This window comes from Parambassis ranga, chromosome 17 (genome assembly GCF_900634625.1).
Source record: "Parambassis ranga chromosome 17, fParRan2.1, whole genome shotgun sequence".
NCBI lineage: Eukaryota > Metazoa > Chordata > Actinopteri > Ambassidae > Parambassis > Parambassis ranga.
Genome location: NC_041037.1, coordinates 15,473,603 through 15,487,819, shown reverse-complemented (window position 1 = coordinate 15,487,819; position 14,217 = coordinate 15,473,603). Strand labels below are relative to the sequence as shown.

The following is a 14,217-nucleotide window of genomic DNA, read 5'->3' as shown; positions in this document are numbered from 1 at the left end:
TAAGCTCTTATCGGTTTAACTAACCACTATACCCCAAAATTAACCTCTTTCAACTTGTTTCCCATCTACTCCATTTGATCACTACTTATAACAACTTTTACACTTATTAGGCTATAGCTGGTCCTTTCAAGAAATCTAGCAAAACTGCTTTAACCTTGTCTTTTACTTTTAGCTTCTGCTGTTAATACATATCTATCCTTATAATCATGTATTTATTTAGCCTATTTAAGGCTATCTATTGTTTATAGCTAGGTTATTTATTTGAAGATGTATGTTAGCCAGGCTGTTTAAACATTTGGCCAAATTTAGCCATCAGTTTACGGTTCACATATTATGTTCTTATTATTTCAGTTAGTTTTAACTACTTTGTTCTATTATCACACAGTTAACTAGTTCATTTTTCTCAAATTACAATTACTGTCTTCCTTCCTTCCTCAGTACACTTGGATCACTCAATACCTAGACAACGTAATACACAAAGGCATCTGATATGCCAAGATAAGTCATGTCCACATAGCACACTGTAAAAAAACATTTTTTTTCTTCTCAATTAAGATAATGAAGTATATTTCAACTGCAGTCAAATAAAGATAATGGATCAAGGGTTGTAACAACTTAGGATGAACAGCTTATTTTGTTAACTTTCAGTGTGTGCTTGGTGAGATAACTGTCTGTCTGCTCAACTGTAATCTCAAGTAATTGTGTTTAGAAAACCCTTGAGCTGGAAGACTTCCTCCTTTTTTTTCAGAAGACAGAGTCACAAAAGAGAAACCTGAGCCCTGGGTGATTCATTTTCCTTATCTGACTGTCAAAGATGGGTTCTAACTAAGGATAACCACTGTGTTATATCATAAATAAATAAATGTTCTTTTCCATCATGGAGACAGCAGGTTTTTAGAGCAAAAGGGACAAGAGTGACTTCACATCTGTATCCTCATAGGTGGCAGCAGAGTGAAAGTAGAGGAAGCAAGTGTGAAGGTTTTCCTCAGGAAATGGAGTCCATTTCCACTTGGCTCGTACATAGAACCGGAATCTGTTTTGCGTAAGCTCAGCAGGTTAAAAATAACGGAGTATAAATGCAGAGGGGCTGCAGGATGCTGCCTTCCACAGCACCTGCAGGAGCAGACAGTCAAGGACCAGCCAAAGAAAATGCGATATTACTGTTTGGCTATGTTGCAGCTGAGGATTTAAGTACAACCAGAAACAATATAATCTATTAAGAATGTATATAAAGCTAGAAGAAAAGTCTGGTTTCTTTGTTTATGGTCCAGTTGTTTTCCCTCCTCTCCTCTCCTCACTATCGACACTCATCCATTTGCACATTACCATAGCAATGTCTGCAGGGTATTGGGCTGTTGGGGTAAAGATCATTAAGAAACATGTCGTCTTTTGTTTACTACCAGATTAACAGGTTGTTTCGGCCTCGGGAATGAGCCACCACTTCACACATTTGTGTTTGCGTTAAACATGCAGGGATCAATTCAGAACAAATTAATGATGTGCGTGTGTTTGAAGAGGCTGAAACCAAACCGTGGGGGTCATTTGAATTGTTAAATGGTCTTTGGATTTGTTTTTATTGCCTTTATGGACACGGTGGTTGATGTCTATGTTAAAATGCACCTTTAATATAGTTTTCAAATATTTGCACATAAACGTAATAAAGATCCTTCCGCAACGAACATTTGAGTGTCCTCCGCTTTAGGAGTTTTGCCAGGTGTAGTGTCGCCCCCTGTGCCTGCCTCAAGGGAAATGCGCGAAACTCAAATGGCTGCTGTGGAGGTGAATCAATACCTTTAGACATTTGAATGTCTTCCTCAAGAAAATCATTGTATAGGCTAAATGTATCTGCACTAAACAAACCCTGTTGGCAAAGTTAAGAAAGTGTAGAAGTGTTTTACAAACTTCTCTTTAATAGCCATTTATTATTCATAATAAACCATGAACACATGTATGATTTTGACTGTTGCATACAGAGCCAAAACTTACCTGCTTTACGCACACCAACTCTGTTTTGTTTGTTTGCACTATTGGCTGTGTTGGGGGAGGTGTGTGTGTGTGTTCGCGCTGGGGGGAGTAGAAGCCACACCTCCAGGTATGCGTAAAAGAGCTATAAAAGACTCCGGCGGCAATGTTGATACACACATCCTGAATCCTGGAACGTTCCTCAGCTGTCAACGTTACGGAACAGGCGCTATATGGACTTATAGTACCGCATCTGCTGGAGTTTTTTTAAACAGTTCGTTTACGCAAACTATCAGCATGGCTGTGGTGGAAGCAGTGATGCCCAACATAACATTGTTGCCGGGCGTCAAAGCGATGGATAATGTAAGTAAATGCTCAATACGCAGATTGTGTGATTTAATCATATTTTGTTGAAGATCTCTGATTTTCAATACCATCCAGCTTCATGCTTTTTTTTATTTGCGTTCTTCTACAGGTGTGCAAGGTGGATGAGTGCAGCCGAGCAACAGGTGGCGCAGACAATCCGCTCATCGAAGTAGAATTCAGCATCGTGCAGTCTCCCACTGCACACCCCAAAGAAGAGGACGACTTAGGGACATTTCTGGACCTCGAGTTTATTTTGGCAAACACAATCGGCTCAGAAGTTGTAAACAGCAACAACAACAGCAACAGTGGCGACGGGAACATTTCACCACCGCAGCAACAGCAGTGTGCGTATTCCCTGCCGGAATCACCCGAAAGCTGCAGCGGTGGATCTCTGTCTGACTGCAGCGACCACCCTCCGCATCACCTGGCCGCACAGGGCTACCATGGCTTCTCAGACTCGAGCCCGGTGCGCAGTCTCATGGCGGAGCTTCTCACGCCTGAGATGGGCTACCCGGGGGAGAAGTCACCAGGCAGCGCAGGCAAGGCGAGAGACGGGCGGGAGTACACCGAACTGCGAGCTCCGGCTCCCTCTCATCACACATCAACGTCCCACCTCGGTTACAAAATTAAAACTGAGCCTGTGGGTCAGTCCTGTATGATGGCTGCTGGTGCTGGGAATTTTATGGGACAACTTTACAACAAACATCAGATGCGCTCAGTGCACCCAGCAGCTTTTACGCACCACCAGGCAGCAGTTCCAGCCCCGCTGCAGGGGTTTGCTGCGCACCCCATGCAGCACGCAGAGACCCAGGGACGCACAGACTGTCACATGGCGCAGCTAAGTTCCCACCACCACCCAAATCACCACCAACACCACCACCACCAAAACCAGTACATGAACGCGCCGTATCACCAGCAGTACCAAGGGGTGCCGCAGTTCCAAGGGCAGTACAACATGCACAGAGAGCCTGTTCACGTTCACCAGCAGCACGTCCCGTCTTCTATGCAGGGAATGATGCTTACTCCTCCATCGTCGCCATCTGTGCTGGACTTTTACTCGCACGACGAGGTGGGGAGCATCAAGCAAAAGCGCGGACGCAAATCTTGGGCGAGAAAGCGTGCAGCTACGCATAATTGCGAATTCCCCGGGTGTGGGAAAACCTACACCAAGAGCTCCCATCTCAAAGCGCACATGAGGACACATACAGGTGAGCAAATGTCTTTTATGTACAATATTTACACTCATTTATTAGGTTAGGTTGTAAATCATGCGAGTCAAAGACCAAAGATCTAATGGATTGTTTTTTTATTAGGTGAAAAGCCCTATCACTGTAACTGGGAAGGCTGCGGCTGGAAGTTTGCCAGGTCGGACGAGCTGACGCGTCACTTCAGAAAGCACACCGGACACAGGCCCTTTCAGTGTCACCTCTGTGAGCGCGCCTTCTCGCGCTCAGACCACCTGGCTCTCCACATGAAGAGGCACATGTAAGACATGGACATTACAGCCCCCCACCCAAGAAACATTCTCATTCTCACATTCTCTGGCTGCACAAACGTGTTACACTGTGTGCCTTAGTGTGATGATGTGGTTCTGAAGTGCCTCTAGGAGTTTCTGTACATATATGTACATATTTAAATAACACTGGCTAAATTATAGTAGTTGAGTATTTAAGACATGTCCTCACCTGCCTTTAGAATAAGTTATTGATTGTTGGTGAGTGCCTTAACAAGACTGCTTATTTGCTCACTGTGGGCAGGACCCAGAATGTTGTACATACAGTATGTAAATTGTATTTTTTTTTTACAATGTACCTCTTATATCTTTGATACTATTAAATATAAAATAAATCAGGTCAGGGTTGTAATACATTACATTTTTATTATGTTTTCTCAATGCAATAGATGCTATAGATTTGCTGAACATTTTTTTTGTGAAGGTGTGCTTGAGCAATGCCAAGACATTCAGGTACTAAAACTCATTTTTAGAATCCAAAGAAAACAGGTACAGTCAACTTCACCCTCCTAACCTGTTACAGATTTAAGGGATACAGACATTTTTTTTAAAGAATGAAGAACTGCTGTACTTGAATTAACTCAGATGTATCATTCTCCAAGAATGCAATGTCAATGTCTTAATTGCGCTTAAGGGCTCAAAAATAAAAGTGCTTTTATTATGAAATTGTTACTGTGCATCTCTCATTAACAACTGCATATCTGCAGATGTTTTTATCATTATTTCTTTTTGGCAAAATCCCACAAAGTAAACAAAGGCTTTGTATTTGTGGTTAGAATTTAGACTTGCTTCCTCCAAACCCTGCAGGTTTCAATTATTATTTACACCAATAACAAGAAGAAGAGGTATAAGAAGACAGTGTTTGGCTGCTGTAGTCTGTGCTGTAGCTTAGAGTCATGTAATCAAAGCAAATACAAATACAGCAAAGTACTGAGAAGGCATTTTTGTTCATTGTCGGTACTGTTATGACAATCCACGTGTTGACTGGGTTTCAAATCATTCACTATAAAAGGCTGCCCTCTAATGCTCATTCATAAAAGAACAGCTTGCTGCTGTGTGATATAGATTGTCTTCTCTCTTTTAACCCCGTCTATTCAAAGTAAATGGGGCTTTCTCTATATTAGATAGATAGATCTTTATTGTCAAGTACAATTAAATTTAAAGTGCATCATTCATTCAGTCTATATAAAAAATATATATAATTTAGGACTTTAGGACTTTAGGTCTTATGCTGCACTCCTGCCATGAGACACCTGTATACAACAGGCACTGTACCAAAACAGGGAAGCAAAGCTTCCAGTGCAAAGGCATTTATGCTCAGTGTTAGTCTTAAATCATCCAAAACACAAACTAAATATACTGAAACAAAAGCCATCAATGTAACATACAGCAGTCAGGCAGCACCACCTGCAGCTCATCAGGAGCACACCAGCTCCACTCTGATGAAGTTCATCAGTTGACTGCCACATTAGTTTATTCAATCTCATTTTTCTAGAAATATAGGGTGAGATTATAAAATGATAACAAATTATAACTTTAATCATATAATCTAATATGTTATATGTTATAGGTTTTATTTTATGCATTCATTATGTTAAATCAGGGCTTTTTTATGGTGATATAGGCTTCTTTGCTGTAATGTCTCTTCTTTCTTTTTATTTATGCGTTAATCATTTTAATAGTCAACTTCCAAACATAATGAAAACCCACACCTCTCTTTTAAGTTAATGTAACGTAATGTGCAGCTTGTCATGTCATTCCATAGTTTTACCACTAGATGTCCTTCTTGGTTAAATTTGTACTCTTATGTTTAGGTTTGGATGCTGTGGAAATATGTGTCAGTTCATGGTGTGTGTTACTTGAGTCTGTGTAGTTGGTCTTTTTTGTCTCATTTATCAACACTGAGGTGATATGGCTGGCGGAGCCTGTCTGAGTGTCTTTCCTTTTCATAAGTTGTTGCTTTTCTTTGGATTGTATGCAAAAACTATTTTCTTTTCTTTTTTAAAAGCTTTTATTTAGCTGCTGAAAAAAATAATCTGCTGCTTTTTGTCCTGCTGACCTGCTGACATTCCTTTTCTGGAAATTTGTCATGTAAGGTTTTTAGTCATAAAGTATGTGTGAGTCCCAAAGTTACTTTATGCAGAAAAATGTGGCTAAATAAGTGGTAAATAGTGCTAAATATACATACATATGCATATGGTGACACCGTGATGTGTCCTGGTTTTAATTATGCATGTGATGTTTACATAGAACATGAGAACCTCGATGCTGTATACAGCTGTGCTACCATACCAGCAGAGAATATTCAGGAACCTGTATTAGCTGCCTGCATGAGTCTGTATCCAGGTTACTGTTGGACTACTTCAGTAAAACCAGCATAAGGAATTAACCTGTAAATTATAACCAGGATGTATGTTACATACCTGTCGGCATGGAAACACACTCACTATTATTAGTCAGACAAAAACAGCATAGTTGGTTTGACAAAAAAAAGAGAGTTAGAATTGTCACTAGACAATAGTAATTAAGTCATACAAATGGTGAATTCATAGGGACTATATACTGTAGTAGCTGATATCCCACATACTTTACACCTTCAATGCATGCAGGGAAGGTTAATGTTAACATGTATTTGTCTGATTATTGTAACAACACAATCCTGGTCCGTTGACTGCACATAGTGACTTAGAATGGTCTATATGGACTGTATGTGTGGGCTTTATTTATTGTAACAAATTTTACATTTTACAATACAGCATGCAAATTAACTCTCCATTTGTGACTGTTTGTTGCCTTTGCAGTGCCGTTGCTTTTCAAAACATGATGAATGGATAAAGTAATTTTTAATTGGGATATCTAGTTTTGAAAGCTCAAGATGGCTGGCACGCACTCACCTCCTCATCCATCCTCATCATCTGTGGCGAGGAAATTTGAAAGGCTTTGGAGAGATGCCAAATTAAATTTCAATTTGAGTGTACCAAAGCCTTCAGTCCTTGTTAAGTGCTCTGCACACAAATGTGCAGACCAGAATTAGACCTACTGTATCTATGAAGCAACATGCAGAGAATATGAATAAAGAATAAGCGGAAACATGACAAAAAACTCAATATGCTTGTTTATGTTTTAGACAAAGTTTTCCAGCAGCCATAGGATCTATTAAGATCATGTCTGTGACATGGTAAAGAAGGAGAAATGTGATGTTATTATTGTCCCATAAAGCAGAGGTGAAAGGTCACAGTGGATGGATGGGAGTCTGAAGTTAGATGTTAACATGTATTGTGAGCGATTTTAGTGCAACCATGATGATCTACACAGCTAAGGGTTGGCACGCTGTGGTCTCTGTCTGAACCTGCCACACAAAATTATTCTGTTATTTTATCTGTCTATTTGTTTGTGTATTGATTTAACTAGCATTCTAGAAGACACTTTGTGTTACAAGGTCCCGGTGCTATAGTCGAGAATCTGCCTGGGACCAATTTGTTGCTACTGCTGAGACTGTATGTTAACACCTACAGTAATGGGTGACAAGGTGTAGATTAGGTTTACACTCTAAAACTTGTTAAAAGATAATTTGGTTTTGTTTCCCTGTGAACCTCAAGGATTAGAATTTGTGAAATAATTGTGTGTTTTGGGTTATTGTCTTGCTGCTTTAGATTCAGCTCACAGACACATGTTCTGACTGTTTAGAATTTAGAATTAACCCTATAATTCAGTATTCATTGTTTCATCAATGAGTGCAAGTTGTCCTCACTCAAATGCAGCATATTAGGCCTGAACCATGATGGTTAACCACCATGCAGTGTGTCATTCTTTCTCCCAACATTGGACTTCTGTAAAAATAATTCTATTCTTGTCTCATTTGTACATAAGACCTTTTACCAGCAGCCCCGCTGGTTTATCCACAGGCAGCAGTGTTCTTTTTGGAGAGCAGTGACTTCCTGCTTGCAGCTCTGCAATGCACAACATTGTTGCTCAGTGTTCTCCTGATGGTGGATTCATGAACATCAACATTAGACAATGTGGCCTTTGGCTGCTTAGGGGTAAGGGAGCTGGTGGACTTATTACACATCTTCTTTTTGGAGTGATCTTTTGGAGAGAGTGACAATGGACTTCAAGATCTTCCTCTAGTACAGTGGTTCCAAACCTTTCATACCGGAAGCCCCCCTTAACTGTGTCAAAGACGAGCCAGCCCCCCCCCCCCCCCCCCCCCCCCCCCCAACCCCAACTCCTACCCAGGTCTGGTCTAGCCTAGCCCGCTAGCTGACCTGAAGGTTGCTTATTCAGAGGTCAAAGGTAATAAATAGCTTAATGAATTTAAATTTAAGTTTTAATTTGGATTCTACAGTTTGGATTGTCTTTGGGTGTGTTACTGGGAATTTATAATGTGCAAAAATATCATTTTGGTTACTTCACAACCTTGTGCACCGCCTGCAATCTCTGGTGCCCCCCAGTGGGCAGACCCCAGGTTGGAGACCAGTGCTCTAGTACAGTGGTCCCCAACCACCGGGCCGGGGACCGGTACCGGTCCGTGGGTCATTTGGTACCGGGCCGCACAGAAAGACTGAGCAAAACATATATTATTCATTATCTGAGTCTGACAGCTGTTTCATTTATAAATCGATCAGATTCATCCGCCTGTGCCTTTAAGCACCTGTCCAGACGCTTGTCTCGGTCACGGGATACGGCCCCAAAATTAAGCCCACAAGCAGCAAAAATAAATAAAAAACAAACGTCTTTGGAGAGCTTCTTCGGAAAGGGGAAAAGGCCTAACGAGGAGACAGAAGAAGAGGAGCCTACCCCTTCAAAGAAAAAGAAACCCGCATTTAAAAGACTATATCAGGAGTCCTATTTAAAATACGGATTTATTGCAACAGGTGATTCTCACACACCAAGTCCGCTCTGAGTGATGTGGCGACAGACTCGCAAATGAGGCAACGAAGCCTTCAAAACTGCGAGACCGAGCACCCTGCATTAAAAGACAAGCCATGGAAGAAAACATGAACAAGAACGACTGAAGCAATTAATGACGACCAAAACAAAATTACGGAGTGGACTGGACATAAGAAACACACTTCGGGTGTCATGTCTCCCATTATCCCCAGATGGGACCGCCTCATTGCTGAGAAAGCTCAAAGGCTCCCACTAATTAAGCATAAGAGTAAGAGTCTGTTTATGCACTTTGTGTTTTTTTTTTGTTTTTTTTTTCTGTGCCGGTCCGTGAAAGTATTGTTTTACATGATACCGGTCCGTGGTGCAAAAAAGGTTGGGGACCGCTGCTCTAGTACATGTACACAATCTGTCTGACTGTGGATTTTTGGAGGTCAAAATCTTCAGAAATGGTGCTCTAACCTTTTCCAGACTGATGTGCAACAGCGGACTAAACTAAATAACAAAAATATTTCATTTTCAGGTGTTCTATTGGGTTATCTTTTATCTTTTTTTGGGATCATATTTATGCAGAAATATAGAAAATTCTACAACATTCACAAACGTTTGAGCAGCAGATTCATTATTCAGCATTGATTTGTGTAACGTCAGACTCAAATCACACAATGTTTCTATAAGACACTAGAAGACAGCCACAAACAACAACCAGGTATAAGGAATAGGATCATTCTACAGTGTTACAATGTCCCAAGGTATTTTGTTTGATATAAAAAAGTTGATAACATTGGTATTAACCATTTCATTATGTGACCATTTTACTAGGTCGGTGCAGTGAGAATAATACATGTGTGTGTTGTCAAGGAGGCAAAGCTATGTGTGCTTCATATTTGTTTACCTAACCCAAGGGATTCTTGGTTTTATCAACTGTCACTAGGTCAGAAGTCATTCTCCACATGCAGTGTGTCTGCACAGGAACTGCTCCGTAATCGCAAATAATCCACGTTTCATTAGGCCTGACTCGTCGTCTCAAATTATTACATTACAAGACAGAAACACACACACACTCATATATATTTATAATATATATGAGACAGACAGTTTGATGGGGCTTTGACTCAGACATGCCACTCCCTGAATGCTCAAATATTTTCCTTCTGGGTCAGAGAGAGGCCATGGGAAGACTCCTACTGCCACAGCTGGCACTCATTTTTTACTTAGTCAATAGAAATTGCTTGATGTTAGCATTAGCTGACATTATTATGTGCTTCCTATTGTATCCTAAAATGTACAGTTTTTAAAGATGTTTGTGTTGTTTTCTTACCAGCTGAAACAGCTGTGGAGCACATGAGAAACTTACTGCCGGTTGACATTTGCTTGATAAGTTACCCATAACTACATTTACAGTAGCTAATTAAAACTGAGTCTCATGAAAAAAAATGCTTATGATCAGATGTTCATGAAAGAATAATAAAAGATTTCCACAACTGTCCATACTCATTATTAGCTACAATATACCATCTATTAGGATTTACTTGGACATATAATCATTAGCTATTCTACATTTTTATAAGGTATTGCTGATGATTTTCAGGCAGTTCCTCATTTGGTCTCTGGTTACTACTCAAATGACAAGACTTTGTAAATGTACTATCTGCCATGTGTGGAATGTGGCCCCAAGTAATGTTTCATCTACTGTCATGTTTCTGTAGTTTGAACGTCAGACCTCCCTGCAGTGAATCATATATGGGAGTAGTCCTGCTACTATAGGGGCTTTGTCCTCTTCAGTGCTTTTATTCTGAAGGTTCTAGGTTTCAAGTACCTTGAGACACTTTTGATTATTATTAAAGTGATATGAATAAAAATAATTTCATACAATCAATGAAAAAAACACAAGGTCAGTTACGTAGGAGTGGCAAAGGTTTTACTAAAAATTTCAAAACAGTGACTTTTGTAAACAAATTCCAATATTTTGTGTCTAGAATGGAATATGATATGTGTGATTATAGTAAAATAAAGACACAAACTCATTTAAAGCTTTTGACATGTGACAATTTACATAACTTCTCAGCCAACACACGATTCTTATCTTTCTTATCTGAGAAAAGAGCCACCTGTTCAGTAATATAAATGTTCAATTTAGACAACTGAAAATGAAAGTAGACTTACCAGCAAGACTACAAACGGAGTGGAAACTTTGAAAATGTTTTGAGGAAGTTCAACCCACAAAATGTGGTTTCTCTCTGTTGCAGGAAATGAGCATAAATAACTCTAAGTGCCAGCTTTGTTAAGTCTCATCTCAGGTTCATCTCAGGTTTGTCTAGTTAGTCTTTGCTCCAAATACATATATATCTATAGTTTTAAAAGAAAAAGGACGAGAACGTCTAGGCTAATTACATCAACTAAAGCTAAAGGCTAATTATAGGAGTTGCCAAAACCCTGAGTCCAGTCAATGAGACAAGATTGGATGAGTGGTTTGACCTACTTTGATCCAAAAATAGTTCTTTCAGTGTTTGGAACAGGAGGTACTTACTGAATGAGACATAGCACAAAACATAGATCTCACAATGACTAGAAAGGGTTGCTGATTAACACTATCAAAGAACATAAAAACATCATCCCAAAGGTGAAGCATGGTGGTGTTAACATCATGGTTTTCTGTGCCCGGACAGCCAAAGCCAAACCAAGACCTTTTCTTAAATTTAATGCAAGTGAAGAAAATTAAGGTTGACGTAGGGTGATCTGTGGATTTTTTCCAAGTGATAATCAATCCAATGTGAAAGGATGTGTGAGGCAGGAGTCAATCCAAACAAGAAGATAATACGCACAGAATATAGTATTTATAGTCACTTATAGTCATTCAAGGATCTATTTTGTTGGATGTTCCCATCGTTTGAAGTGAATATCAGAATGAACATCATCACCAACATATTGCCCAATACCCTAACTCCTCCGCTCCCTCCTCTCACCCCTGCAGCCTCTGACCATCACCGCGCGCAGCATGCGCGTCTCCTCTACCGCCTTCTCTCCAGCCCTCCACCCCGACCGCTCCACCAAACAAAGGTAAAGCCCGCATCTGCATGCCAAAACCACCGGAGTGCTGTCATTCATTCCTCGGCTCCATCTGTCATAACACACACACACATAATCTTATACACACACACCACTCTTATTACAGGTGCTTGGTGTGCGCCTCGAAGCTTCCATTGACCACCAGTGTGGTGCTGTTCTGCACTAGGCTACCACACCTGTCTGGAGCAACGCAGCCACTCATTATCATTGAATTATCATCCGTGGGGTATGTGTGGAGACACGATCAGTGCGCGCACACATGGTCTATAAGAGACGTGGATGCGGCATGCTCTTATAACAAAAGAACGCAGCGCACACGCACTCATTCGTTCTCTCAGTGAACACGTGTAATTACACGCTGTGTAGAGGTGAGGGGGGGGGGGCAGGCATCAAGTGAGGATCACACTGAGGATATCATAGCAGCACAAGTCAGAGGTGGTGCTGTTTCTTTTAAAGAATGGAAACCATACATGTGTAGTGTAACGATGATCATTGGATGCAGCAGCCTCCCACAGGTTGTGTGTGGTTTCACCCCCCCCCCCACCCCACGCTGCCTGCCGCCTGTCTCGCAGCAGAAAGTGGGCGGGGCTTAAAGTAAAGGAGGAGTTGTTTGGCCCCGGCGGTGACCGAAGTAGGGCGGAGGATCTAGGTGATGCAACTACTAACAATAAATCAAATATTGGCAGGAAAAAAACTTGCAGCCTTCATCAGGGTGCAGCCAAACAAACGATGCTGACATTGACGGTAAGACTCCTCACCACAGACACACTCTTCTTCTTCTTCTGATTGAAAGCTGTGTAGTAAGCAGAGCTGGCTAAATAACGCGGTTAATCGTCTTAGAGCAAACATACACGTGTCAGAGAGTTTAGAAAAAAAAGAAACACTCAACATGTGGTCGTGTAGTAGCAGTCACAGTCATTACTGTAAAGGAAGGCTGCGCCAGGCTGACTTAACTCATGATGTGTTAGAAAGCTGATGTTTAACAGCAGCGAGGAGAAACACGTGGCAGTGGTTGTGGACTACCTCTTATTAGAACTCCACTTAAGGAGAGGAAGGGGACGTGGGGTGGGGGTGCAGGAGGCAGAGGCACTTCCTCTAATAAGCAGGAAGTTATACACGGCAGCTCATCAATAGAATGGTTTGTAATCAAGATTTAAATTAGGTTTATCATTCTATCATCTAATTACAAATGTTAAAAAATGTCAACATTTTTCAAACACTAATATATATATATATAAATATATATAAATACATCAAAAAGTACAAAAATGATGCTATTAAATATACACCAACTAAAAGTTACCATATACATGATGTATGCATATAATATAATATTAATAAAATATCATATAAAATGTTGATTTATCTATTACATAAACAGAACTTAAAAGTCTTAAGTTTTTCCAAATTAAAAAAAAAGAAGAAATGATTCGACTTAGATATGTGATCAGCCTGACTAGTTTTATATATTGGCAGCCATGTGCATTCAGTTCTGTCCATTACAAACATAAATAAATGTTATTGATAATTATCACTGTTTAATTTATACAATATTATAATAATAATGTTGCAGCTCTTGTTGTTGCTTTGTGAGGTTTGAAGACAAGTCTGCTGCTTATGGAGCCCTTTTAAAAATGACACTTTGTTTTGTGTGTTTGCACAGTGTGGTTGTGGCTGCTGCACTGATCAGTAGTAGTGTGCTCCGATTGGACGGTTAACCTGGCTGTCAATCAGAAGACTTTAATGACTGACAATCTGCTGTCAGAATGAAAGGATATCTTCTGTATGTTATTACCGGTTACTTCTGTAACGTAACCCCATAGGTTGTTGGACTAAAGGATAAAAATAGGGTATGTCAACAGAGGTTGTGCATGCATGAATGGTAGGGACCCCCCGAAAAAAAAAAAAAATCAGAGGAACACACACCACCCTCGTTCCATATCCTCATCCGCACACAGGAGCGCCTTTCTTTCATCCAGCCTACCCCAAAGTTTTCCATCAGCCTTTCCCTCTGTAGCACTCTGCAGGCCACACTGTTTACCTCAACAGCAGATCAGCCTTCTTCAGAGTGCCTCAGAAAATGGTAACACGCCAGGACTGATCTGTCACTTCTCAGGGTATAGTGTCCATATATTTTGAAGTTTTCTGCCTTAGTGTCTTTCAGCAAGCTGTTTTTGTTTCAGAGCCTGCAGCTGTAGTAGTTGGTTTCATTTGAACCACAACATAACCAGCAAGCAGTTAACAAGAAGTGTTGTTGAGACTTGGTGATAAACCAACAACAAATGAGCTCTATGTAGATATGTGTGTAAGTTTGGCGTCGAATGTGGCTTTAACACATTAATAACACCATAAAATGTTATGAGGTAATAATCTGTTAGACTTGTAGGGCTGTCTTAAAATCTAAAAGTTTGTTATAACAT

At 40.4% G+C, this 14,217-nt stretch overlaps 2 protein-coding genes across 2 annotated transcripts in view; both read left to right on the top strand.

Annotated features, from left to right (window-relative positions):
* The first annotated feature begins 2,155 nt into the window (after window positions 1–2,155).
* klf17 (Kruppel like factor 17) lies at window positions 2,156–4,329 on the top strand. The gene is made up of 3 exons (XM_028428421.1): window positions 2,156–2,325; window positions 2,438–3,536; window positions 3,642–4,329. The coding sequence occupies exons 1-3, from the start codon at window positions 2,260–2,262 to the stop codon at window positions 3,815–3,817; spliced, it is 1,341 nt and encodes a 446-aa protein (XP_028284222.1). The 5' UTR covers window positions 2,156–2,259; the 3' UTR covers window positions 3,818–4,329.
* An 8,139-nt stretch (window positions 4,330–12,468) lies between these two features.
* The window catches only part of slc6a9 (solute carrier family 6 member 9), a 52,169-nt gene continuing 50,420 nt past the window's right edge, over window positions 12,469–14,217 (top strand). Inside the window, exon 1 of the mRNA XM_028428001.1 lies at window positions 12,469–12,541. The gene's annotated coding sequence lies outside the window, so the exon portion shown is untranslated. The remainder of the gene's footprint in view (window positions 12,542–14,217) is intronic.

Excerpts from the sequence above, each read along its gene's own strand:
- klf17 (XM_028428421.1), top strand. The coding sequence starts at position 2,260 with ATGGCTGTGGTGGAAGCAGTGATGCCCAACATAACATTGTTGCCGGGC. Across the intron at positions 2,326-2,437 it reads GCGTCAAAGCGATGGATAAT|GTGTGCAAGGTGGATGAGTG; the intron begins GTAAGTAAATGC and ends GTTCTTCTACAG. Across the intron at positions 3,537-3,641 it reads GCACATGAGGACACATACAG|GTGAAAAGCCCTATCACTGT; the intron begins GTGAGCAAATGT and ends TTTTTTTATTAG.